The 27,848-nt window shown below is 39.9% G+C and overlaps 1 protein-coding gene across 1 annotated transcript in view; it reads left to right on the forward strand.

Annotated features, from left to right (window-relative positions):
- col24a1 (collagen type XXIV alpha 1) overlaps positions 1–27,848 on the forward strand; it is an 84,358-nt gene that overhangs the window by 21,800 nt on the left and 34,710 nt on the right. Inside the window, exons 4-23 of the mRNA XM_084909589.1 lie at positions 129–182; positions 2,311–2,364; positions 7,001–7,054; positions 9,434–9,487; positions 12,205–12,249; positions 12,779–12,832; positions 13,013–13,057; positions 14,406–14,459; positions 15,020–15,064; positions 15,893–15,946; positions 16,236–16,280; positions 21,152–21,205; positions 21,311–21,355; positions 21,705–21,758; positions 21,938–21,991; positions 23,062–23,115; positions 25,584–25,637; positions 25,723–25,776; positions 27,316–27,360; positions 27,557–27,610. Coding sequence (XP_084765715.1) covers positions 129–182; positions 2,311–2,364; positions 7,001–7,054; positions 9,434–9,487; positions 12,205–12,249; positions 12,779–12,832; positions 13,013–13,057; positions 14,406–14,459; positions 15,020–15,064; positions 15,893–15,946; positions 16,236–16,280; positions 21,152–21,205; positions 21,311–21,355; positions 21,705–21,758; positions 21,938–21,991; positions 23,062–23,115; positions 25,584–25,637; positions 25,723–25,776; positions 27,316–27,360; positions 27,557–27,610 — 1,026 coding nt within the window. The remainder of the gene's footprint in view (positions 1–128; positions 183–2,310; positions 2,365–7,000; positions 7,055–9,433; positions 9,488–12,204; positions 12,250–12,778; positions 12,833–13,012; positions 13,058–14,405; positions 14,460–15,019; positions 15,065–15,892; positions 15,947–16,235; positions 16,281–21,151; positions 21,206–21,310; positions 21,356–21,704; positions 21,759–21,937; positions 21,992–23,061; positions 23,116–25,583; positions 25,638–25,722; positions 25,777–27,315; positions 27,361–27,556; positions 27,611–27,848) is intronic.

The following is a 27,848-nucleotide window of genomic DNA, read 5'->3' on the forward strand; positions in this document are numbered from 1 at the left end:
TACATAAATATGCCTAAACAGTGAACTACATGTTATTGCTTGCCATTAATGCACTGTCTTCCCCCCCTCTTCCCTGTCTCTATCTATGTCTCCTTCCTTTCCACATTTCTGGTTTCTTTCTGGTTTAGGGTCCTCCTGGTCCCCCTGGTTTACCTGGTCCTCCAGGAAAAAGAGGCTCTCGGGTGAGTAATCTCTGCAAAATCACTCCTCATGTGCTTTTCCGCTAGTCACCACCACATCTGCGACCGTCGGGAAAGCAGTGCTGACAGACAGTGTTGTGGTTAGTGTGATTAAATCCACTCTGATCTCAAGACTACTTTGTATACATCTGCTAAGGCTGATGATGCAACGCCGCAATCACGCCACAGGCCCTGGAGGCATCTTTTAAACAGAACAAGGCGTGTTTTATTTTTAGTGTTGGACGGAAGGTATAAATAAGTCGTAAATAAGAATAACTTCAGTCCCGTCTTTGCTCGACCATGCGGAGACGCATCATCATGGCTAATTTAACTGATGGAATGGAAATACCAGCTGCACTTAAAGAAAACATTTAGCATAATTAAGTTGATTACTTGTAGATTTCAGCACCTGCTTCTTAACCACATCAAACAATGACTCCCGAGTGTCAGCGCCAATGCATTGATTATTAATGGGGTAAAACCATGTTAGTTTATTTAGGCGAGTGGCCCTCTGTGGATATACTTATGTGCTTATGTGTACATGATTTCCTCTCTGAATTTAGGCACAGTTTTTCAGATGTGACAAAAAGGCAACATGCAACACTCACATACAGGAGTTTATAGTTCCCCAAGATGTTGAAGCATTAGGTCAGATGGAATGATGTTAGTTGCAGCAAAAGATGAGCAAGGTTCACAACTATGTCATAGGACTTGGTGCTGTTTTGCCTGAGCCTCAGTTTTGGCATTGCTGTTACGCCAGATGACTGATTCCACTTGAAGGGAAGGTTTTAACTTAAGTCTGCATTTTAACAGCATGAAAAGCATCCTTAAAGAAAGACAGACAGGCTTGTAGACCCTAAGAGGTGGCATTCAGTTAAACATGTCTCCTATTACAGGATTGTAAAACACATGGCTGGTACAGAGCATACTTAGGCTAAGTCCGAAAGTCCAAACAGGACTAGGCTTTGGACCATTATGTGTTGGAAAGCTGAGGGCAGCGCACTCTAACTGTGTCTCTGCACAGGATAATGGACTTTGCGGTCCAGAACCGTCCCCCGTCACATGAACTCCTTGACATGACAACATGGGATAACGAATTACAGACATTGCTGATGTTGTTGTCAGTGCTGTCAACTAGTGTGAACTATCATGCCTGCAAGTGCAAGAGGCAGCTCTGGTGTATATGAGTGCTAATGTCATATTAGCACTCAGATGTGTTTGTGCAGAAAGATGATATTGTATCCTATAACAAAGCTGTGCTGGGGGGGGGAAGAGGTGCTGATTATCATAGCAGCTTTTGTCTTGCTGAGTTGCAATAAGAGAATCTAATGTTTGTGCCATCAGAGAAATTAATTCCATTTGTTCTTTAAGGTGGACCTTAGTTGACAGTATGCACTTTCATTCAGAAGACATTAGGCACAGCACTGAAAAGCTGGAGCTTCTTTTTTTAGCTCTTGTTGTAGTGCAGAAAAGCCTGGTAAGCAGCAGGGGTACAGATGTGGAGGAATGCAGTGCATTTATGGTGGATGTGCGAGTGTGTATTTGACTGTGCACATGTAGTGTCATAAAATAAATATATTGTTAGTGCTTATTGTTATTTGTTTTTAATATAGTCTAAAAGGGCCGTCTCTGAGTAGAGTCTGAGCCAAGAGTACTGACAGGAAACTGCATGCTTTTGCAGAGCACAGGAGCTGCAGGCAGAAAGTGAAACTAAGTAGAGTGTTTGATCGAAACTTAAAGTGTGCGTGACGTGTAGAGGAAGTATATAAATAATCAGACTGGCGGCTCCTTTTTCAGACTGAAGCTGATGTTGTCTCTCTGCTCAGTCTCCATATTCCAGAATATGTAAAATTAAAGATCATTTTTTGAGTTAGACCACTTTGAGCCGTGTCTTTCTTTGCTGCTAAACAATACAAAGAACTGGATTTAATAGTAGCTTTAAGCACATGTGGTTGCATAACTGTTTGGTTCCATGAATTGAGGAAACTGCAATATCTCTGTGCAACTTTCTTGTTTCATCACTTTTATTTTACATTGCTGTGGAACATGTAACTATTCTGAACTCATCTCAAATTGAGCTGTTGACAGCAATGCACAGCAATTTCACGTTTCTCTCCTGTGTGTGTTCCAGGGTCCCCCTGGTCCACATGGAAAACCAGGACAGCCTGGACCACCTGGACCCAAGGTGAGCGGTATTGTCCAATAGGAGAAGGAGTGGGGTGTATAAACAGCACTCTGTGAGAGTACCACACAGAGTTCTGGCTAGTACACTCTCTATGGGTGTGGAGAACGTCTCCTCACAGCCACAAGGGGTACCACTGAACCCAACACACAGGCCAGGGATGTTGTTCGGTTATACTCTGCTTTCACACGCTTTCATTAAAAAGATCTAGCCATATGCTTTAAGTCACCTTGTTTTGTAAAGAAGTGGAAAACCCATGGCTAAGTGCTGGTTTGTTTGAAAAGGACTTGTCACAATAGTGGGTTTTGATAACCATGTCGTCACTGCTCTAGTAGTTGGGGTGCTCAATCCATTGGCTGTGGCTATGGATAAGGAAATAGTGTGTGATGTAAATTAATCGGAAGCTCAGTGATCGGATTTTGCTGTTTTAGCCGACTTTTCAAAATGTACTTTAGGAAACTACTGAAACGAGGAATTGGCTTTAATGCACCATCAGTGCATGTGGGTTATTGTATAAAATGCGTTGAGAAGACAGTTGTACCGAAAAACTGTATAAATACACTCAACCTGCCATTTTTTTTTTTTTTTTTTTTTTTTTAAATTCTTATTGACAGTAGATCTAATCATGCTATTCATCAGTGTGGCGTCCTGATTTCATGCTGTCTTCTCCTGACAAGGCCACACACAGCGTTTCTTGACATAATGGCTAATTCAGTTAGAGGCATGTCAAGAGTTTGTTTTTAAAGGATAGTTGTACACAGTTGTTAGAGTCTGCGCTTTGCGTCCTTGAACATTAAATCAATCAAGCACATCAGCAGTGATGTCACTAAGTGGCTTAGTTATCTGAGAAATCCCGCAAACTCATGGAAATTTACTCTTCTGTAGTTAAAGTTTTTACTATATAGCAAATGGCATCAATTATAGCGACTGACATGCTGTTCCCTGAAGAGAAGAGAGTGTGTGCAAGAGGAATTAAACACAGCCAGATGTAGGCAAGCATGATAATAGCAGGCCTGTATATTGACACCGTGCACCAGGAGGAGACAAAGGTGGTTGTTTGTTTAAATGATACCCTTAGCTTAGATCCTTATTACCTTGGCTTTAACCACAGGGCATAATTGTGCCAGTCCTGGCTCATTAACCATAGCACTGAATTCATATAAAAAGGGGGAAAAAATCCAACAGAAAGCGTCACTGCTAAGCTTTTTCCCCAGCTTAGGACCAGAAACATCGGTAAGGCTGAGCGAGAATGTGGGCAGCGCCATGCAGATGTTTGTGGTGGTTGTATTCCTTACTGTCTACCCACAGAGTGGCTGCCAAGACCAAGCAATCAATCAACAAACACTCCCGCTACAGGAGTCAAGCGAAGCATGAGTGGTTGTCCTACCCTTCCCTCTTCATTGCTGATTGCCAAACTTTCTGACAAGCGAATGCCTCTTCACTTTGTTAGTACACGGAGAGGAGAATTCTATTTATGAGACTACCAAATGTTGTTTTTCTTCCTTGATTGTTGAAACAGCACAGAGAGGTGGATTTATTCTGTATCACCTCTGACCTTGCTGAGACGCTGAGATTTGGCTAAATTCCACTGATCAGCTATTATGCAACAGCAGGCCACCTGCCGGCTTTCTGTTCTATCAGCGTTTACTCCCACACTTATGTGGAAAAATAAAAGAGTATCTAATACCATAGTGACCGGTCAGTGAGTCATTCTCAGCCCTGAAACCCTTTGCGGAGGCAGGGAAGCGACTGAGAACCTCTTTGTCTCAGTTTTGGAAAACATCTCTTGTTGAAATGTGTTTTGTTTCTAGGACACTGGGAATATGGTTACTGACGCTGAGCCAATCTTACATTTTTGAAGCCTAATCTGAAATGTTATAAAGATAAGCCCTTAACCTGAAAGAGCCTGTCAGGCTGTCGACTTTATGCTCAGCCGACTGTTTTTTAAACAGGAAGGAACTGGTTTTATGATATGGCAGGATTTCTGTTCTCTCACTCGCTTAGCCTTTGTATGCCTCATTGGGTGTCAGTCAAAACTATGGAAATATGATGCTTAAAAACACAGGCAGGTAATCTTTATTTGCATTGAGTGTAGACGGATAAGAAAAATGTAAAAAATGGGATTTACCAAAACGTTTAAATGATCTTCTTTTCCTTCTGAACCAAGTTGTGATGAGTGGCACAACCATAATTTATGTGGCACTCATCAGTCTATTATTAGCAAACAACGAATACCAGTCACATTTAAATAGGTTACTTATGCAAAGAGAAGACTAAAATAAAGATATCATGCGTACAGAAGGGAATTCACAAACTGATTTAGAAAAGGCAAATGGACAGGTATTTATGCAGTTGTGGTAAAAAGTTTACATAAAACGATCGTGGGAATGAATGTTGTGGTGATTTGGGGCTTTTAGTGTTTGTTTGTTATTTTTTTTAACCGTTCTTTGTCCAGGGTGGAATGACTACAAAATCTTGAAAGTCTGGAAAAAGAAATTGCTGCTAAAGTTTGAATTTATTTTGGATTTCCTGTAAAAAGTATTTAGAGGCACCCCCACTATTATTGGATTAAATGTGCCTTAGCAAGTTGCAGATCAACCAGATGCTTTTTGTAGACATTAAGAATCTCGTGGCATAATCCTGGCTGGATATTTGACCATGTTTCTTGGCTCGGTAGAGTTTGTTTACAGTAGTTGGTTTTGTGGCACAGACTTGCTTTTAAGCACAGTCTACAAATGTTCAATAAGGCTGAGACCAGGGCTGTAGGAAGGCCGTTCGACTGTGGACAAATCGCTCAAAGTTTGTGTCATTTGACCCTAAAACATTTCTCTGGAAGATATCTAGCTTCTCCATGTGGGCAGCAGCAAGTTTCAGTCACGCTTGAAGATGTCAGTCGCCTTTCAGTCTATTGTTATGTAAAACTCACTTCACTGTGGACAGTGACACTGGTGTTCCAGGAGTTTCCAGTTCATGGCAGGGCTTGAGCTACCCTGGGAAGTTTTACTTGTGTACAATTGTTTGATCTTGGAATCTGCAGTTTTTTAAAGATACCGCCAATAAGTTTCTGGAATGGCCTTCCTGACACCCATTTCTGGTTGTTTATGTTTGTAGGTTTCCAGTCATTGGAATAATCACACAGTGTAATCAAACAGGTTCAATTCAGAGTCAGTTTTTTTTACATTTAGTTCCTCCTCTTACTCTCCGGTATAGATCAGTTGTAGAAACATTTCTCAATGTGATCTATGACATAAAAATAAATAATGCAAAGAATGGAAAATTGTGACGTTAGAATGAAGCAACATTCCCTTTGTGTAGTTGAAAGCATTTTGGTGCCTGTCTGTTCACCTCCACATTTCAGTACATTTGTCTCTTCCCATGTGTAGAAGATACAAGAGTGAAAGTGAAAGTAAAAAAAGAGGGTCTGTCACGCGTGTTCAGCTCATCATGCATGTAAAACACATTTATTAAACTGTCACAAAATATATTTGACTCACTTGTTTTCTTAGTATCCAAACCCAAATATTTTTTACAGTGTGCAAAATGTTGTACTGTGTTGCTGTTCCCCCTGCTTTGCAGGAACGGCTAACTGTTCCTCACCAGGACACTTTAGTGTTGACAACAGCAAGTTGGAATGTCAGATTAAGTATTGGCGCTAAAATTATGTGACAGTCTTCTGGCATTGCATCTTTAAGGCTGTCTGGAGAAAATTATTTTTAGTTGAATCACAACAGAAAAGATGTTCTGACCTCAATCTATTTCATACTGGGGAGGAAAGGCATGAGACCTCTGGCTGTTAAAGAGCAATATTGCTGTTCTCTGGAAATCCCTGCTTTGCTCCAGCTGCGTGTTTGAGGTCAACTGTTTCTTTCACTTTAATAACCAACTAACTAAGTAAAACAGACTAAGAGCTACAGTATGTTTCGTCTTCATTAAACCCATCAAAGACTCACAGGTGATGCTTGTCTATTACACAGATATGTCTGTAAGTTTTTGAAAATTGCCTCTTTACACTGCTACAGCAGATTATAAATAAAACAATCAAGATGTCAAATTACTTATGAACCCGGCTGAAGGTTAAAGCCTCTGACTGTCATCCTACACCAGATGGCTATGAATTTGGTATGCTTTGCTTTTTCATACCATACAAAATGCTGCATGCAGACCAATGAAAAAAGGCGGTAATCAGCTCCTTCCTTCCTTCCTTCCTTCAGCTGATTTTCAGTTTTTAGGATCTAAAATTACTTCTAAATTTCCCAGAATGTATCTAATAAGTCATTCTTTGTTATAAGCCTTTGCAGATGTATTTTATGTGAGATGAGCATCAACTTCAGCATCAGACTCACTCCTTTACCCCCAATATTGTTTTTCTGGTTGCCACCACCTAGCCTTTTGCTGACAGCTATCTTAAGGGCTCACATACATTTTTATACACATGCAGTGTAAATCAGGTAATCAAGCACTGTAGCCTGCATGTTATGCATGCTTTATTCTGCATACTTATTTTTGGACCTCTCAAAATCAGAATCTTTATGTATACTATTTTTGAGGTGTGGTTATATCTGGATGTGCGTGTCAGCAATAGATTATAAATGCACTGAGTGCCTGACATTCTGACCTTGTGACCCTGTTTCTGTTCTAGGGTTCAAAGGGAGACCCTGGGCTGTCTCCAGGTCAGGCTCCACCAGGAGAGAAGGTGAGGAATCTGCCACTGGTCTCTGTGTCCGGCTCTCTGACCCTCTGCTCTTTGCTATGTTTGTCTCATGACCTCACGAGCCGTCACCCCCACCATTTCACTTACTGGCAGCTTTTGGTTTATGATGTGGGATTCTTTTTTTTTTTTTCTTTTTTCTTCAGTGTTGTGAAATGATCCCAAAATGTTGACACCATTCATACAGTAGAGTGAGTACTAAAGATTATTCAGCAAGCCCTTGACAAGTCACAATATACTAAACAGTTTTCATTCATGATGATGAAAAACAGATTTTTCATTTAATTTTACGAGGCGTTTTCAGCATAAATTCGTTTTCAAGTACTGCAACAATGACTTTAAGGGTATGGTTTTCTTTATCCCAATGAATTCATTCTACATTGACTTTAAAGCTTTTTTTATGCATTTCTGAGTCATTTTATTGTCACGGATTTGTCTGACATCATCACGGCTGGCCTTTGCTTAGTCTATCATCACTTCTGTCTCTTCTCTTCTTCAAACATGATTACAGTAATGATATTCCTGAGAAGCACTGCTACATTTTTTGAAGTGATTAAGATCCAAACATATCTGTCTTCCCTCAAGTTTAAGGAGCTTTGCATAGGAAAGTATCATAGCTCTCTTTAAATCCTCGCTGGGGTAAACAGATTAATGTGAAGTTTCAGTTAAGACCAAAACTGTAGGGTTCGTCCAGTATTACTTTCAAGTTCATTCTTTGTGCAGTGCTGTTATCACTCTTGTACCTCCATGAGACTTAAAAGATGTGTGCAGCTGCGAGTGTTGTTTCACACTGTTCAAAATTGAGTCAACCAAAGAAAGGAATGCTGTGAGTATTTAAAACACTGAGGAAACATTTTGGAAATAGCAAGGAAATCTTTTTGTTGCCCAGATGCAAGTTTAGGGTTAGCAGCACTGGGGTAGAGTCCATCTATGGGCATCTTGACAGTTTGGTGAACATGAAAGTGAAGAAATGTTGCAACAGGCTAGTCCATTTTGCAGAAACCTCATTGCATCAATTCATAATGATACTCATTAGTCTGTATGGCCTTGGATGCTGGTATTCATGCTCCTAATGACATGATGGATGGTTTCCTCCCTGATCTGCATCAGGGCATCACTGAGCTCCTGACAGTCTGAGGTGGAACATGACGGCTTTGGATGGACTAAAACATAATGTTCCAGAGATGTTCTGTTGGATGTAGGTTAGGTGAGGCCAGGAACTGTCTGCATGCTCTCACTAGATGAGGCTGAGCGTTGTTGTGTACCAGGAGGAAACCATGGGACGTCTCCACACTAGCACAAGGCTAACACAGAGACACAGACAATCATTCACACTCACATTCACACCTACAGCCAGTGTAGGATTGCCTGTTAACATAACCCATGCATGTCTTTGGACCATGAGAAGAAACTGAAGCACCTGAAGAGAAGAAAACATTCAAATTGCGCACAGAAAGGTCACTGCACTACCATGCACTGTGATTATAAAAAATCGGGGTGTTATAATGAGAAAAAATGCTGGTTAAAATCTGTTAGCCAAGTTAATTTCTCATATGCACGCTCAACTTACCTTTATTTTGTTTTTTTGGGGGTTTTAAAATCAAAATAAGAATATTTTGATCTCCTCTATACCATTAAATCTGAATTTTCACTTTGTGGGCTTTTCTTGTAAAAGTGATGGCGAATTAATAAACAGATGCTTCAGTCCTTACTAATAATGTTTAGCAAGAAACAACTCAGCTGTCCAAATGATTAATCACAGTGTAATTTCCTTGTTTACTTTGCGCTGCTACCTCTTTTTGTGCATGTGTAAGTCAAGTGTGCAGTATCGTAACTGAACTCAAGCAAGTGTAAGCTGAGTCTTCTCTGAGTGAGCACAGGATTAAACCAAAAATGCTGCTCCCCTCTAAGCCAAGCTCTTGACAACAGGACTCAGTCAGATCCATGACAGCGACAGAAATAACAGATTTAACAAGTGGCAGCTGAGGTAGCACACAGCGGGATTAGCCGGCCACAGCCACAACAGGATGGACGCGAACAGGCAATATAAGATCCTTTTTATGAGCCAGAACTCTATTCTGAGATGTGAGGAGAGCGATCATGTTCACGTTGGTGTTAACTGATGCCTAATTTTATATCTAACTGGTCAAGCACTGCCTATTTTGCTTGCTCTGGCCGCCCACATTTCTCATTTTAACCAGAAAAGCTATTTCCTTTTTCAAAAATTGCATCACATTCATGAAATATTCATTGGTGTAATGCTTTTATGAAGCTTTAGTATTGAGTTAAACAAATTTTCATTTATGGCATTTAATAATGACTGTGCATGTGTTGTACTGCTTTCTTTTTCTTTTGTTTTATTAGGGTGACAGAGGACCTCCAGGTCGTCCTGGACCCAATGGATTTCCAGGCTTACTGGTAACTTTTATTCTATAAAACTGCTTGTGAGATGAGAGCATAAAAGACTTTCAATCTGTGAAAAGGTACATGTTTATGTACTGTACAATGTCATTTTGTTGTTTTATAATTCTTTAAAAAAAATCACTGGGAGCACAACTTTTATCTTACTTTTACCATTTACTGTTTCCTTTTAATCCTTTGTATTGAGGTGAATCAGTGTGGCCCCTGTCATCGCTGCTTGCCACAGTTCTCTGTCTACAGTCTGTGTGTCTTTATATTTTCATTATAATATAACAGAAAGAAATATGAGTCCATCTTTTCTTGCTCATTTTCCCCTCCTATATCTTTACCTTACCGTGTGAGGTCGATCCTGTTTCTTCCTCTCTGTCTCAGTCAGAGCTTGAAGCTGACTGTTAGGACGTAGTGCTGCTTTGCTCAAAGCTAAACCTGGCTTTTAAGGTTTAAGAGGAAAATCTGAAAATCTGAAAGAGGAAAACCACCTTTCCCTGGACCGTGGGATCAATAGCATGGTCAATATTCCATTCCATTCCAATTCAATTCAATTCAGTTGTATTTATATGGCGCCAAATCACAACAACAGTCACCTCAAAGCACTTTATATTGTAAGGTAGACCCTACAATAATACATTCAGAGAAAAAAACCCAACAATGATATGACCCCCTATGAGCAAGCACTTTGGCGACAGTGGGAAGGAAAAACTCCCTTTTAACAGGAAGAAACCTCCAGCAGAGCCAGGCTCAGGGAGGGGCGGGGCCATCTGCTGCGACCGGTTGGAGTGAGAGAAGGAAGACAGGATAAAAGACATGCTGTGGAAGAGAGACAGAGATTAATAAAAAGTATGATTCAATACAGAGAGGTCTGTTAACACATGTTGAGTGAGAAAGATGACAGAAAAGGAAATGCTCAGTGCATCATGGGAACCCCCCAGCAGTCTACACCTATTGCAGCATAACTAAGGGAGGATTCAAGGTCACCTGTAGACCAAGTAGAGATAGTGTCTGTCTGCCAAATCCAAACTGGAAGCTGGATTCTAGGAACAACAAGTAAGCCTGCAGTGCGAGAGCGAAGTGTTCTAATGGGGTGATATGGTACTGCCTTGGGTACCAGACATCCACTGTCATGCCATGCTTTAAAACAGAGAATTTCATAGATGCAGTGACGGGTAAAATGAAAAGCATTATTGATACATAATTATCAACTGACAGACTTAAATTCTTTTTAGGCTTTATAGTTTTACTCAAAGCCACACATCGCTGCTGTTGTGTTTGAGTTTTTCTTGGCATGACCCCATGAACTCAATAGATTTATTCTGTTATAGTGGGTGGTCCTGCTCCTCACATGGCTGTATCTACAGGTAGCTTCTTGACGAAATTCTGAATCTGGTTTCCACATAGTTGGCCTTAACCTTGAATCCCAAGAGGCCACATCAGTGTTTTCAGTAGCTAAACTTAATACATCCAGCACACCCCCTGCAGCCCATCAGGTATTTTCAGAGGAAATTACTGGCCTACGCTCTTTAGCCCTGCGTGGAACTTTTATTGGGCGTGAAGGTCATATGTCACAACCTCGGAAGTACATGACAGAGACATTGATACTGTTCAAGAAGCCCTCTTTCTTCCCCGAAAAAGACGCTGACCTGGCCCTGACCTTGTGTTTTGTCGCTGTAAACATCTGTTGTTGATAATCACGTCAAAAGCAAAAATAAAGCGCTTAAGAGGAGAATAGCTCTGATTTACCCAACAATAAATCCTGTTTAGCTTACAATGAAAACGTGCTTACTTAACTAAATGTGGGATTTTGCTGTAGCTCAGGGCTGGCTTTGGACCAGAGTCACTAAACTGTTTCCTCAACCACTTTAATCACTTTCTGCAGAATGAACATTTTTTTGTGTTTTAATTGTATCACTTTGTTTTAAAACCACACAGAACTCAGAAATGTGCTGTGGATGTTTTTATAAACTGTCCTGATGTAAAATGGGACACAGACTCGTTAAAACTAGATGGCACAAACTGAAAGAAAACTATTTAGAGCAAATTTCTCAAATAGAGATGTCACATGTAATAGATTTGTTATATATTGTTTTATCACACGTCCTTTGGCCAGTCCCAAAAAGTGTGCCTGCCCACAGACTTTCCCACAGAAACATGAAGCTCAAACCATTATTTTCACTGATACAAAACTGCATAATTTCTCATGTTTACACAGGACATGCAGGACGTGCATAAGGTTACCGACCCAAGTTTAAAGCATTATCTATGACTTTGGAAATTTTAAAGTAGTAACACAAAAACTGCCCACAGGAAATCCATCCCACTGTTTTTTTTCTTTACTTCATCAAAGTGATTAACTACCCTTCTTTTTTCTAGTTTTACTGTTGGCTCTTCTTGTTTAGTGCACTGCTTGGGGTCTGTCCAGTGGGGTGGTTGGTTAAACTCTTTGAACCTGACACATAGATTCATGGTTTCCAAGTAGTTGAATCCTACTGAAGCTGGTAATCCCCTGACTTCATCCTCATGTTTTGTTTCAACACTCAACATGATATTTTGATTAGACTGACTGCTCTTTAATAGTTCACATTTGGCGTACATATTCTTAATTTAGCATTTAGTTTTTATGTCTTTTAATGCTGCTAGCAGGGCAGCTTAGTTACTCTTAGTTACCAATTTTTCAGTTGAAATTTACTAAAAGTACTTGTTTCATTCTACTTTTTAAGGGTCCTAAAGGTTATCTGGGTCCACCTGGACCACCAGGAGAACAAGTAAGTAGTTATTTGTGTTCATGGTTTGTGTTACAGCCCAACAAAACTAAAAGTGTTAAATTCAAGGTAGCTGGATTCTGGCTAGTACTTTGTCACAAAAATACAAATAGGAACTGGGTTGGTACACACATGCAAATGAACAAATGCAAAGAAGAGTGTGTGACAAGCCAGTTATGGTAGTCCTTCAGTTGTCCCCTTTAGTAGCTGGTTCTTTTTATGGCTCTTTTTATCCCTCTTAAAACTCTTCACTTTCTCAAACAACGACAATAACAAGAATGAGTCACATAACAGTGAACAATGAGCTGAAGTAAAAGCCAGAGTGAGATAGTGAGGGATGGGGTGTATTGGAGGGGGGCTGAAAGGTGCAGTTAGTAGACGGAGCTGTTGGGAATGAACAGTGCTTGTTTTATTCCTTAGCTGGCACTGCTACTAGAAGTCTGCGTTTCTCCCCTTTCACTTTATCCGTCCACTAATCTCCCTATTCACCGTTCATTCTCTCTCTCTCCCTTTTCCTCTCTCGTCACTTTAGGGCATACCAGGACTTCCTGGGGAAGCTGGAGCTGCAGGTTACCCTGGCAGGCAGGTGCAGTGAAAAACACACAAAAATTGTTTCTCCATCAATCCTTGCAGATTCCTTTATTGCTCTATCGAGAACTTTACTAAGAGAACACAGCCACAATAATGTACACTAATGTCTGCTGACCTATGCACATCGGATGCTTTGTAGTCAACAAAGTCTCCCTGTTTTTTTTTTTTTTTGTAGGGCTCGGCCGGGCCACAAGGTAGCCCTGGCCCTAAAGGTGTTCGTGTAAGTATAAGGTGTTTTCTGCTATTTTTTTCCCCTTCAGTATTACTACATTGAACTCTTTCATTTCCTGAAAGGATTAGGACCAGAGTTTCAGGCTGGCTCCACAGTGACTGAAATGCCCCAAAATAGGAGAACAGAAGAAAGACAGTGGGTAGAAGAGGAACAGATGAAATCAGAAGGGGCCAAATGAGCTAGCTAGAGAATGGACTTAAGAGGAGCATTGCTGTCCCAGGAAACAGGATAGCTAGGATCACAGTGTCGGACCGAAGCTGGCAGGGTGAGAAGGAGCCACAGAGGCAGACAATGTGCTGAAAAGAAAGATGTTTGAGCAATGAGAGAGGGTGGAAAGGGATGCAAAAAAAAAAAAAAAAAGGATGACTCGGAAATACTGATTACGTTGTATGCTAACTGACATACAAACCTGAATGCAGCCAGTCTGAATTGTAGTACAAATACTGAGCAGCTTTAGGGTTTTTTTGCTCGTATTTTGACAGTTTGGTTGCAAAAATTAGGCTAAAACCAACTTTTTTATTTCTTATGGCTCCAACAGATTTGTTTTTGGTGTATGTTAGCTTGTAATGCAGGACCAATTATGATATGAGAACACTGTTCATGATTTAAAATCAGATTAAAGATCCTATTTGTTATTGGTACAAAAATTAAATCGATCATTGGTCTCAGATACTGATCCTGTTTGCATTTTTGCTCACTGGAAAACTCCTTGAATTCGCACTGTAACACTGATGAGGAATCTTTGTTCAGACTGTTCCTGAACTACATTTACCTTGAACAAAGAAGAGTTTGGCTAGTGAAACCAGCTATTTCTCCCGTGTTTCCCACAGGATGCATCAGGGCCACAGATGTTTTTTAAAATCCAGAATTACATTTTAAAAGGATAAAAAAAAATCCTCTGACTGTGTCATCTATTTTTACCCAATTAGGCACTTTCATGTGGTGGCTCTGTACTCCAGACAAAGATGTTTGTCTGCGACCGTCCTGATTGTTATGAACTGATTTCAGTGGCAAATCTTTTTTCCTGTGCTGCCATCAGCACAAAATAAGTTATTCATGTTAGCCAAGATGAGCGGACATGACCCACATCTGATACAGAGTGCAAAAAGTCAGATGCAGGAAAAGGAAATCTAGTCAGTTTCCAAAATAAAAGACTATGTGCAGCTCTGTTGCTAAAATATTATTAGTGCATTTGAAGGCATTTAAGAACAGTGCACCAGACAGGCTACTATTCTTCTGCTGTCGTTATTTTATAATGACAAGTTAATGTAAGCATTGTGCTGTGTTAATGCAGCACAGAATTTTTACTTTGTTGTGATGTTTTTCTCATTTTCAGGGTTTCATTGGGCCTCCGGGCGATGCTGGCCCACCCGGGCTGGAAGGGGAGAAAGTGAGTGATGTTTGTTCATTTCCAGTGTGCAATTTGTCAAAGTCTTTATAAACATGACACATTTCCCATCACAATTTTTTTATTTACCTCTAATAAATCCGTGAATATCTTATCTTTCACCTCCATTTATTTACTGTTTATTCAAACTTTTTTCCCCCATCATTAGGCTACAGAAAAAAGTATTTTCCATTTAGGCAGTCAGTAATTACTGAACACATTGCTTCATTCTTGAGAGTTCAAAATCTAAGAAATCCCAGTGTTTGTAGTTTTGTTGTGGCTTTTTCACATCAGCTTGTTTTATGCCAAGAGAACTTTATTCAACATGATGAAATGCATTGTTAAATCCTCACCTAAAGTGGGCTGTATTGAGAACCTGTGCGACTTTAATGGATAATTTAAGCATCTTATTTTATGGGCTTAATTTTGTTTTACGGATTGCGGGGGAGATTAGAAGAGCTGTGGTTGCTTAGGCTCATATCCTCTCTAATTCTCTTTCCAGTCATTTCAATTTCAATCCTAAACTTGCGTGAGAAATCTAACTGCTTGTTTTTCTTTTCTAGGGCATACCTGGACCTGCTGGAAGACCTGGCCCCAAAGGAAGACATGTAATAATGAATCCATTTTGGTTTTTGCCATACTTAACAGTTCCCTAAATCTATACTTTTGCCCATCACGTTGATGGTAAAAACTGCTGCTATCCAGCTCATCAGGTATACAGTATGCCAGTATATACCAGTACTGCATATCCACACAGACCCCAGAAGCATCCAAAAGAGGCGCATTTGTATCCTGCTGTTGTGAATGTGCTAAAGCAGCAGGAGGCGGGTTTGATAGGACATCGAGAGAAAAGAACAAAGAGGACTATTACACTTGTACACATACATACAATACAGTGTTCAAGATATAGCAAATGACATGCATCTTGGCATATTGTCTGCAAGTTTGTTCCAGGGTGGCCTTGAATACAGTTACACTCAGAGACAGATGGAATGTCTAGGTTGGGCCCGCACACTGTGAAAAGTTAATGTTTTAAAAACAACCCTTCGCTTCTCTGTATGGAAGTTGCCAAGCGGGCAAAAAGCCCAGTGCCTGTTTTATTAATTATTTTTTCTTGGAACAGTGATGTCTGGCTAATACGCCGGCTAATCTTGCCTCATTAAAAAGTGTGCTTTTGCACATTATGTCCATGTGAAGTTAATCTTGAATAATTACTTTGGGAAATTGCACGTTAAATGCTACATGTAAAGTCAATTTTAAAAAAAAGTTTGCTATGCCACGCACGACAGAAAGTACAGAGCCGTTATGGAGAAAGCAGAAGAAAAAACACTACTCTTTTACCTCTGTGGAGGTGCTACTCTTTGCAGATTGAGGGTAAGGTTAGAAATGGTAGTCCTGACTTTCTTAAATTAATTGCGGATGTATTTGCCCCGTAGGGTGTCATGGGGGATGCTGGGGAGAGGGGGCCTCCTGGTCCAGATGGAAATGAGGTGAGAACTCGTGCCCGCTTTTTGTTCATTTGTTCAATACTTACTTCAGTCTTCTGTCTTCATCCTCGAACTCTGGCTTCTTCTGTTTGTGCTGTCTCATTAGAGGCAGCACAGGTGGACAGTGTCTCATAATACTCAGCTGTAAAATGTACAGTTATATGCGTATGAATAATCCTAGCTTTACTGAGAGTTTTTTAGGGTTTTTTGTGATCAGATGACATAAATATGCTTTGTTACTCCTGTATTGTTTTGAGAGTGAGACAAACGTACTTATGATGTTCCTCCACAGGGCCCTGTTGGTGGGACTGGCATAAGTGGCTTTCCTGGACTAAGGGTGAGTCTGTATTTTTTAGCAGCAACATGTTTTGTTTGATTTAGATTTGTGAGTCCGTTCTTAGACCTGTGACTCAAAAGGCTCAGTTTTATCTCAGTCCTATTGTGTCTTATTCCACTTGTCTGTCTTAGTGCTTAGATTGGGATTGGCTCATGAGCCTCACGACTGACAGTAGTTAGGAATTTTCACGTTGCAAGCTAATTCTTGGTTAGATTCACTGTATCGTTTAATACGGGTTTTGTTTTCCTGATGGCAGTAGTGTCTTTTCTGTTGTTCTCTTCCATTGTACGTCAAGATATGTGGAGCTGAGGTGACCTGAATGCAAGGCACAAAAACAATGTAATGAAATAAGATAACATGCCTTTATTTAGGCAGGTATAAAAAGTCCCAAAGTTTCAAAAGTAAATAAAAAAGGACCTACGTAGAAATCCGAGATGCACATCAAGGAAAATGAACGGACATCTTGAGGCAAGTTTACAAATACTCTCAGAAGTGCCCGGGGAAGACAGATGGGTGTGGACACAGGTGATGATATCTACCAATAGGTGATAACTAGACAAGGCAAGACAGGAAATAAAAGCAGCACAAGGGAATAAAGGCTGACTTTCAAAGTAAGCATGTAAGCAAGAAGACTTCACCCTAACTAAATCAGAGGCAGAAGAGACTTAGGGAGGAATGAGCAGAAATCCACTGAGGGGAATAAAGGCACTCTGATAAACTCAAAACAGAGGCCAAGAAAACACCATTCAAAACTACAACAATACAGGCCCACTGTAATACAATGAAATCAGGAATAGGAACTCAATAATTTCAAACTAGGATTATTCACAGAACCAGGACTGAAGCTTTAAAGCTAGAGAAACACAGAGAACCCAGAGACACTGTAAATCTACCTCAACTATGGAGGTCATCTGATTGGTTCATTTGATTTATTGGTTTGTCCGCTAGATCACTCAAAGAGGTATTGACATATTTGCATACAAAGTGCACCAGAGGTGGGGCTTGGCCCAATTCAGAAGTGATTAACTTCTGGAGATGATAAGGATCTGGATCCAGGAATCTTTAGAAGGATGTTTTACTTTTCTGAGCTCTTCTACATCCAGAAAGTTAATTCATGCCTGATGTGGAGGAAATTTTCAGCTTTGGTGTCTCGTCCTCCTCTTGTTGTGTTTCGTAGAGGCCAGGTGACTGTCAGTGGGTTTCTTTTTGTTTATGTATGTTCATGCTTTAGCCACTGGTAAGGCCATAAGTAAGGGACTCGTATAAATAGGATGTGAATGTGATGAGATTCACAAGTAAACATGGGCTTACATGTTAAAAAGAGCCAGACATCGGAAACCTTAGTGAAAGCGAAACTTACCACATGCAGACAGGGTGTAGAGAATAAAGATAATATATATCTGCCTGCTTTGTTTTGTTTTTTGTTTTTTGTTTAGTCTAATGTCAGGTTGAGTGTAGAGTACTGGAGCTGAGCTTGTTGTTTGCTGTTAAAGGGTAAAGTGAGTTACAATAAAGAGGTTAAAATACATTTAAATTAAGGAAAGACCATCAGAGGCCTAAAAGAGAACAAGCTTTTTTCCATTACTGCAGAATGCAGTATCGTGTGTCTATAGTTACTTCCAGATGTTCACGTCAGCCACCCTGATCCAACTGTATACAGCACCTGTCCCGTGCTTTCAAGTGTCGTTTACACTGGTTTGCGTTCCTTGTATCTTTGAATTTATTGGGGATTTTTGAGGGGTCACTGAGTGGCGCTAGACACAGCTGGAGGAATGATTTCTCAGCATTCACCTCAGCTACTGGCTGTAAGTCACTGATCCTACTGAAACAGCCAGACAGGAAGTATGCACACACTATCCTCAAATGTTTTGGTTAAAAGAAAAACAACCCAAAACCTAATATCATGCAGAATTTTGCATGTGCTATGCAAAAATAAATAGAGTTGCTTTTGATTATATCAGTTCTGCTAGCCATGGCACTTCAGCTGTGTTTAACTGATGACAGGTCTCATTCAGAAACCGCAGACCACTTGGTGTAAAAAGAAAAGGATGTGACACTGATTTACACACTTGTATGTGTGTGAATGGGCTTTCCTTTCCTTTCCTTCCCTGTGCCTATTTAAAATTAGCACAAAAAGTAAGGAAATATATGTTTTGTTGATTATTCCTTTGTTGCCAACAATGCTTCTTGGCAAGATATAAGGGAAATAAACAGGCTTTTCAACAGTATTTATTAGCAAAGAAATACCTTTTGAAGTTTGCACGAATTCCTACCAAAGAAAAACAGTAAATTACATTTCTGACCAAATGAAATCAAGGTGCCACCACGTTTTGTTCCTTCACAGTTGTATCTGATGAACTGCGCTTCACTGTGTTCAGTGATGTTGATCACATTCAGGTTGTGTTGTCCGGAGCAACGTCAAACGCTACTACTCAAATGAAGTCTGTGATAAGATAGTTTTTTGCAATTTATATACTTTTACTTTTACTCAAATGCAAAAAAGAAGGAGGTAACTGACTTATTAATAATTAAAGCTGATGCAGTTCTCAGACAAGTTATGGCCAGTAAGTACTTTTGAGTAATCATACTAGAGAGCCCAAATCCCCGCACCTCTTTAATCCAGCCTTTGATGTAATAAATCATATTTACTCAACTTTCCAGCCGGGTGATTTTGACACTGTACGAATCTCGCAAAGAACTTTAATTTGACATCTAAAACTCATTTTCACGTCTCACTGTCAGTCACACCGTTGAGGCTCTCGTTGTGCTCACTCATTTATTTAAAAGCCTATTGCACGTGGTTAGAACCTTTACTCGAGTAATCGCAGAGAGAACATAAACAGCAAGTGTTCGTTCTGGTATGCACTTGATGTCTCTGCCAGTGTGTGACTCAGCAAAATGTGATGCAGCCCGACACTTTTTCTTTTTTTTTTTTTTTAGCCTGAAAGAAAAACAGTAGGGCGAGATGGAGACCAGAGTAGTTGTAATAATACCCTTGTTTTTTTCTTTACAATTCTTCCACCATGTTTTTTGTTGTTGTTTTTATATACTACCTGCATTTTTTTTTAGGAATGGCTCTATTTACACTCAAAGTACTTGTGAATGTGTCCATGAAGGTAGCAATCATGATATTGAAGACAGACAGGAAATGATGGGCATTGCAGTTCAGTAGTTTGCACCAAAGTCATTTAGCTATACTGGACTGTGACTGTGTCAGGAACTAGATTAACTTTTTAGATTTAAACCTTCTCATCTATTCTTCTGAAGTTACTTTGAAGTTACAGTGAAATTAGCTATTGGTATATGTCTCATTGCAGTAGCAGGGAATAACAGCTGTCTACACATAAACTACGTGGTGAAAAAAGGGACACCTACACGTTACACCTACAGGAGCTACTTGATCACGGAGACTCAAATGTCTTTCTCATAATTAATCGCTTTAACGGCATAAGCGCATAAACTACCAGAGGAGGCCCAACCCTTTTTTGGTATGTAGCCAATCGGATTTGGTGTGTGGCTAACAGAGGTACATGCTGTTTGTGGCCAAGTCTAAATTAAAATGCACTAAATCTTGTCTGGGTCTGAATCGGAGGCATTTGAAGTGGCGCGCTTAAATGGGATTATGATGTCCTGGGTGTAGAAACATTTCTATGTCTAATTGGATTTTCTGAGGCTACAATGGTTGTGTTGAAACATGATGTACAGGAATGCAGCAATCTGGATTTGATCGAGCCTCGAACCAATTGTCTTCCCCGCGTGGCGAGCAGATAGCGGTTTGGATGATGTTTAACCACCTGGCAGACAGGCTTCATCTTGACAGCAGTTTGAGGAAAGGCTCTGTGTGGGATGTTGATGTACCCCGTCGTTTCAGCTGGGCCAGTGGACTCTGGAGTTTTTGGGTGGGGGCAATGGGGGAGCATTTTCTATCTGTGCTTTTCCCCTTCTTTCAGTGCATCATTTTTCAATGTGTCCACTGTTGAAAGCCTCTTTTGATGGAAGGCATGTGATTTGTGTGTGTCCTCCTGCGGTACCACAGCGGAGCCTCAGCATCAAACACTGACCTTAAGGGGTCCAGATGGACTTATAGTTTAAGCCACATGTCTTTGATGATGCAACATAGACAGTATTCTGTAATACTTATTACTGATTTTGTGCATATTGGTCAGACCGACACATTGATTGTTTTTAGTGGTTGGTTCTTTAATTCTTTTAGGTTTGTTTTTCAGTAACATTATTACTCTCAGGCCTTTTCTGCAGACGAGTGGTGCAAAATTCTGGATTTTATTTTGGTTTTGTATCCATCTGTATTCACTATGCTTTTGTTGGTTGCATCAGACATTGCTGCTACAGAGCAAATATGGTATTGCTTCCACTATCTTTAGGCATAGAGGGGAAAAAACCCAGAGTAACTTGTAACTGCTGTGTCTGTGGGAATAGTATAGCATGTATGCTCTCACACATACTTGGGCATATACAAATTGTTGTCATCACATCAGTGCTTCTGACTATTACTGCAGACAGGGTGAAAGCTACCTGAGCAGCCTGTCTGCTGTTTGGTCCAGCCACACTTTCTGGCCAGTCTCCCCTCACCTCTGTCAATTAGAGTGGATTGACTGTTGGGGTCTGGCAACCCAAACCGCTGCAAAACAACTGGATACTCTGCCAACACTGCTTATGTTTCTCATAGGGTTGTGGCAAACAGGAATGTGCTGCATGTCAAAACAATGTCAACAATGGATCAGAAATATTTTGTGCAAAAATGGCATTCACTATCAGACAACAACAATGGACTCATATTACAAGTACTACGTGTGTGTATTTGTGATACATATTTGTGATACATAAATTCCACTGTGTCCTTCTCTTCGCAGGGAGACCCAGGGCCCGAGGGACCACGAGGACTGCCTGGTATGGTGGGACCTCAGGTGGGCCTGATATTTGCTTCTACCATTTTTTTTACATCTTAGGAGAATCCTAAGTGATTGAATGTTAAACTTTTCCTTCCCTTTGTTCCGCTCCCTCTGCGACAGGGCCCAACAGGACGAGCCGGCCTGCCTGGATTGAAAGGTGATAAGGTGATCTAAATATTTATATTATTGCAGTGCATCTGTGTGTAATGTGTGACTTGGACGTACTATATGAGATCCTTGTGACATTTTGCTAACACATCCAGCAAACTCAGTCCTATGTATTAGTGTTTAATCATTTTTTCATATTAAACGCTGATATTGCTCCAGTGGTTCTTTACAGACTCTTCATTTGCTTTCACGTCATTGAACTCAACCTATCAAACTGAATTTTGATAGTGCTGGTGCATTAAACAGCCTCTGTATAGTGTGTGCCGTTTTTTTGTTTGTGGTTTCTTCAGATCATTGCGGCATTGCAGTGTTGTGTTATATCTCTGTTTGATACTATGAAATCTAGGGTGAAACCGGACAAAGGGGCGAGCCAGGAGAGATGGGGTACCAGGGGGATAAGGTAAGCATCCTTACAAAAGCATAGCACGCCATGTGACCATGCAATGTGTGTATCTGCTATTACCAATAGGTTCTACCTGTGTTTGCTCCATTACGGTACATTGATTGATTAAAAAACAAGAAAAGTCAACCACAGACTTTGTGAAATCAACTCAAAAATGGTGTGTGTTTGTCTTTCAGGGTGCTGCTGGTGCACCTGGTCTTCCTGGGCCCAGAGGGAAACCAGGGCCACCGGTATGTCTGTGTGAGTGTGTCTGAGTGGGCAAAGTTACTCATGCTTGGAACATGTATTTGCATGTTCGTGGATGTTTTGCCATGCTTTTTGGATTCAGTTTATTTAGTCATACTCAGAAAACATTACCTTTTATCTTAGATTTTCTGGGTGGAAAAATTCAGTGATAGGAGATAAATGTGAAATTAATGTCTTTAAACAGCTCTGGGTTTGCTTATCAGCACAAGCAACCATTAGAGCAAATTAATCTCTTTTAAGTTAAAACATTACAAATTCCCTGCAGGATGATATCTAAACAAGTCACGTAATGAGAATAATGACATTGTTAGCCCAGTGTAAAGAGGAAAGAAAAAACAAAAAGCTAACATGTAGTTAGCAGTCTACATGATTAAAGGGTTTTTGCTATTTCCTGTCATATGTATACTGTTACAGTGCTGGATAATTATATTAAACACAGCCAGTGCTAAATAAAGAGGCTAGCATGTGTAAACGTAATCCCTGTGGCTCAATCTTTGGTTTCAGGTGGGTTTTTTTCTGCTCTTGTCTTTCGCCAGCCAATCAGAGATAAGTTGTGGTTTCAGCAAACTGGTGCATCTATGACTTACTAAGAACTGTTACTGAAGCGCTTAGAGCGATTATTCCACACCAAACCCAGACTGGTGCCCAGCTGTCTGTAATATTAGTGTGTTAACATAATGGCAGGAAAGTTGCACAAGTTAAACGGCTATCTGTAGTGAATCAAAGCAAAGAAACAAACATTTAAGATGGAGTGACAGAAACTGCTTGGAAAATATTTTGTCAACCGCAGATTAGCAAATATGAGGTAACATTATTAGTCTTTATTGGCTAATTTTTTACTTATTTCTGATCTTTCTTTTTTTTATACCCTGTCCTGTCTGACAGTTATAGCAAGCAGAATCATGATCTGAGTGCTTTAGACTCTCTATAGGATCCCCTTGGTGATCTAACATTTGCATACATCATCAAAGTGGTGTCAGTGACTTATTTCGGGATTATATCCGCACAACACAAGAGGAGCAAATTGTTCATGTCTTTCTTCTCTTTTCGTCAGGGTAAAATTGGAGAAATGGGTGTGCCTGGATCACCTGGGCCTCCAGGACCAGAGGTAAGGCATACATGGTTGTGCATTTTTTCATCACAATTTTCTGACAGATACTTACGAATGCATATTAACAAATATATTTCCTCATATGTGGAGTCCCCCAGCACTTAATCTTGAACCAATTTTGTTTTCTTTATACATGGTACTTAATAGTTTCAAAGGAATCTCTTACCATTGCTATACAGATGGCACACAGTTATACATTTCTGTAAATGCATCTCCCGTCTCAGTGAATGCTTCTCTGCCATTTCTAAGTGGATGTATTCAAATTTCGTTCATCTCAATCCTGGTAAAACAGGTTCTTGTGTTTGGCCCTGACAGTTTCTCTAAGGAGATCAGTCAGCAACGTCAGAAATCTGCAGAGAACCTTGGCATCATCTTTGAACGACGTCTGAGTTTTCCAGAACTCATCCAGTCATGTTTCTTTCATTTAAGAAATGTTGCAAAAATCAAACTTACTGTAATTCATTCTTTTATCTGGAGCTTTTAATATACACTTTAATTTTCTCCCACCTATTACTGTCAGTCACTTGCATCTCTCAGTCCTCCATAGCTCCTCTCCAGATGGTGCAGAACATAGCAGCAAGGCTGCTAACAAAAGCTAGCTGACGCTCACCAATCACAGCTATTATTGCTTCCGTTTGCTGGGTCCAAGTGAAATTCAGAATCCACCTTAACATCAAATTATTAACATATAAAGCTCTACATTGACTGGCTCTTGCTTATATCAGAGCGACTGACTTCTTATTTTTACAGGTTAGCTTTCCATTCATATTTTCCCATTTATGTATCTGTATGTTGGAACATGTATACTTATGGTTAGCTTTTATTCAAACTGTGACACACTTAGTAACTCTGGGTTTTGAAAATTATTGTACAAATAAATTATTATTATTAATATTTGTTGCGCTTGCATGAAATAAAGGAGAGTCAGAGGCAGCTACTGTTAAAAACATGGTCTTCACTGAGGCCAGTATTCAGCAGTCCAGTATAAAGTATGAGAAGGTCAGAGTAAAATGTTTCAGCTTTTGTCTTCTTAAAATATTGACTGTAGTATCTGACAGCATTTCTTTTTTGCTGTATTTTGGCTCAGTGGAGTATGCTGACTAAAGTAAAGACAGATTGAGGTACAGCTACTTTCCTAATAGAGTGTGTAATGCAATGGACACGTTGCCAAGAGAGTGCTTCTTTTATGGCTGCTCCAAGTCAATGATCAATTATGATAATGCAAAGACAAAGACAGCGTAGGGGGACAAAGTAGCAGATATAGGATTTAAGCTGAACCCATGTGGCTGTAAAATAAGTATTTTCATTCACGGTGCATGTACTGCAAATTCTGGCTCACCTTAGATTCGATTGTTATGGTTGTTATTCCGTTTGCTTTCACACCAAATTATCTACCAATTTAGAATATAATGAACAGCTTAATATAAATCTTAAAACAGAAACTGATGACTTCACAGAGTCTTATACTGCTGAGTGTGTCTGTGTGGGCAAAGTCACTCATATTAGGTACATGTATTTGCATGTTCGTGGATGTTTTGTCATTCTTTTGTTCCCTTTTTGGGCTCAGTTTATTTATTCATACTCAGAAAACATTACCTTTGTCATTCATAATCCCTGTAATTGCTAAAAATTGTAATTTGATGTTGATTTGAATTATTAAAATTAGCTATAGATGCTCTGACAAATAGAGACTGAATTGTTTTTTTTGTCATGGAAGAGACAAGTAATTATTTTACATTCTTTAATTTTTTTAAGTCAGTAATCGACTTGCTTTGCTTAAAACGTTGTTTTTGGGGTTTTTCTTGATAAATGTATTAGTAGTAGTTCCATTAAAAGCCTAAAAACAAGCGTTTTACTAGAGAGAAAGAGCAACAGCGTGGGATTGTTGTTGGGAGCTTTTCGCAGGCATCAACTCATCTGACTACAGTTTGTGGTTAAATTAAAAACTCCTGAATACGTACTTGGAAAATCTTCTCTATGCTATGCTAGCTCTCCCACTAGCAACAACATAGCACTGAACTGAATGTAGCACATTATCTTGCTAGCCACAAGCGTTTCTAAGTCAAAACTATTACATTTCCACAATGTTAATATGTCCTTGAATTTTTCCTGCTCCGTCATGGTCTGCCAGCACTCTGTCTTTAGGTGTTATGCAGAATATCTCACCTTCTGTTAAAGTGTTTGTTAATACTGCACAGTATGTGAAACACATCGACAATGTCAAAGTCAAGCTGCCCAGAAGTGCTACGTCATCAAAGGTCACAAAGGCCGCAGCTCGCAAGCACATTTTTTGAGATGAGTGATTGTGTCATGGCAGGCTTGCCTGAGGGAGAACATTAGCTCAGCAGCAATCCATCATTATTTTTATACAGTTCTGTCTTATACAGGTTAATGCAGAGGAATCAAAACATTTGGCTTAATAATAATGTTCTATAACAATATTCTTTCTCTCCTGAATTTGCAAGGGGTTTCCTGGGGACATTGGAGCGCCGGGCCCAAACGGACCACCTGGTCCAAAGGTACAACGGCATCTCTTTTTCCACTCTCTCGATCCATCCACTCATTCATTAATTTCATCCAGTCATACATTCACCTGCGTTTCAGGGTTTGCAGGGTGAGAGAGGACCCCAGGGTCCGCCAGGGCCTAAAGGAATACAGGTGAGACAATTTGACACCTAACTTATCTTTCCAGGTTCTCGATTCACTCAGAGAACAGAAGTGGAAACTATAGCTCACTGAGGAATTTCCATTTGATCAGGCAAGATGAATTAACACACTCCCTCTCATTTAACATCTATTCATATTTCACAGGTATAGCTCAGATCTCAGATTTTTTTCCCCCTGCCATATCTCTCAGGGCATGTTCCACCAGGTGAAGTCATGATTCACCAACAGGTGCTTATGAAAACAAGGCTGAAATTTTTTCCAGCCCTGTAAAAAGAAACAGAATCCACTGGAAAGTGTAGAGCAACACACAGTTTTCTATTGTGCTTAATGTTGGAATACTGATCTGGCCTCCATGCACAACGGTGTAGAGTTGGCTAATGTATTCTTCTGTCACACACGGCAGAGTACGCAGACAAAGGTTGTTACCCAAAACAATGATGTTGAGAAATAACAAGATATATTATTTTTTTCTCTTTATTTGAGTAAAATTTAAACATTTTCATATCCAGTTTGCAAGACCTTGTAAGAAACTAAGATGGACACTTTATTAGGTACACCTGTTCAGCCTCTCATTGAAGTAAATGTCTAATTAGCATGCCACACAATGCTTTTAGAAATGTAGGCACAGTAAAAACAAAAAACCACTGAAGCTCAAACTGAGCATCAGAATGAGGGAGAAGAGTGGTTTAAGGCCAGATGAACTGGTCTAAGTATTTCGGAAACTGCTGGGATTTTACACACTATGGTTTGTAAGAAAAAAAGAAAAGAAATCTAGTGAGCGGTGGTTCTCCTGCTGACATCAGACAACTGCAGAATCATCAGATTTTCTGTAGGTGGTATGACCGGGAGTTTTGCTGAAAGTCTGAAGTGTACAGAGTAAACAGGAATTGAGTAAGCACAGCCCCCTGTGGAGTTCCTGTACTGTAGACAAGGGAATGTGCCGACATCACCAATTCAGACAGAATTGCCTTCATCTGTTAGCGATAATGGATGCTCAGAGGGGAAATGTTGCATGCAACAAAAAAACATGGGTAGGAGTAACACGGTGCTACAAGATGACCCCAGAGTTGCTGGCACAATGCTACAGTGGTAATCACTGCACAGGGACGTTTGATCATTAATATGGGTTTTCCACTTTTTAAAGGTTTGATGGCTCACTTTTGATTGAACCTATGCTTAAAAATGACTATTAGTCATTAATCATGATAATAATAATAATGTTAATAATTAATAAAAAGAAGCCCTGAACCATCATGGAGCTGAAATCATTTACCACTAAGAATGGAAAAAACTCCCCAATTGTTATCCTTGCACATGCTTTCTAAATTTTGTTAAAAGAAGAAGTGATACATCAGTGTGCTAAACTTCCTGGTATTATGTAATATAATAAAAATATAAGTTCTAACATCTGTTTTTGAAGAGAAATAAATACTTTATACAATTTTCAAATCAGTGTAACACATTTTATTTACAGCTTTTCAGAAACATGCCTTTGGAAACTTTTTGATTGAACAAACTTTGTTTCTGCAGGGCGAAGAAGGACCACTCGGCCCACCCGGCGGGCCAGGCCCTACTGTAAGAACTCCCAAATTCATACACTGAATTTGCACTCAGCCGCACACGTAACTCATGCTAAGCCTTTCGTAGGTGGTTTGAATGAAACGATTCATAAGGATGAATCGCCTCCGACTGGATGGAATGAAATAAGCTTTGCCATCATTCGATCAGCATTTATACTTACGTTCACGTGTATGTGTCTGTCGACCTTTAGGGGAGACCTGGAAGGAAAGGCCACATCGGTGAACCTGGCTCCGAGGGTTTACAGGTGAGGTCCCATCACTTAATCACCGTATACGTAAGTGCATATGTTTGTGGCAATTTCAAATTTAGATTTGTATATGCCTTACAAGTTATGTGAAGTCATGACATCATCATCTCACTGAAAAATCGTAATAGTGTTGTAAAAATGGCGTTACATTGCGATATAGTCAACTGTAGACTTTTTCCCTACTCTTTTATTTTTTATTGGCTGTAATGTGGTATAATAAGTTTAGTATTATGTA

Source organism: Perissodus microlepis, chromosome 17, assembly GCF_051167445.1.
Source record: "Perissodus microlepis isolate ML-2025 ecotype Zambia chromosome 17, ASM5116744v1, whole genome shotgun sequence".
NCBI classification, from domain to species: domain Eukaryota; kingdom Metazoa; phylum Chordata; class Actinopteri; order Cichliformes; family Cichlidae; genus Perissodus; species Perissodus microlepis.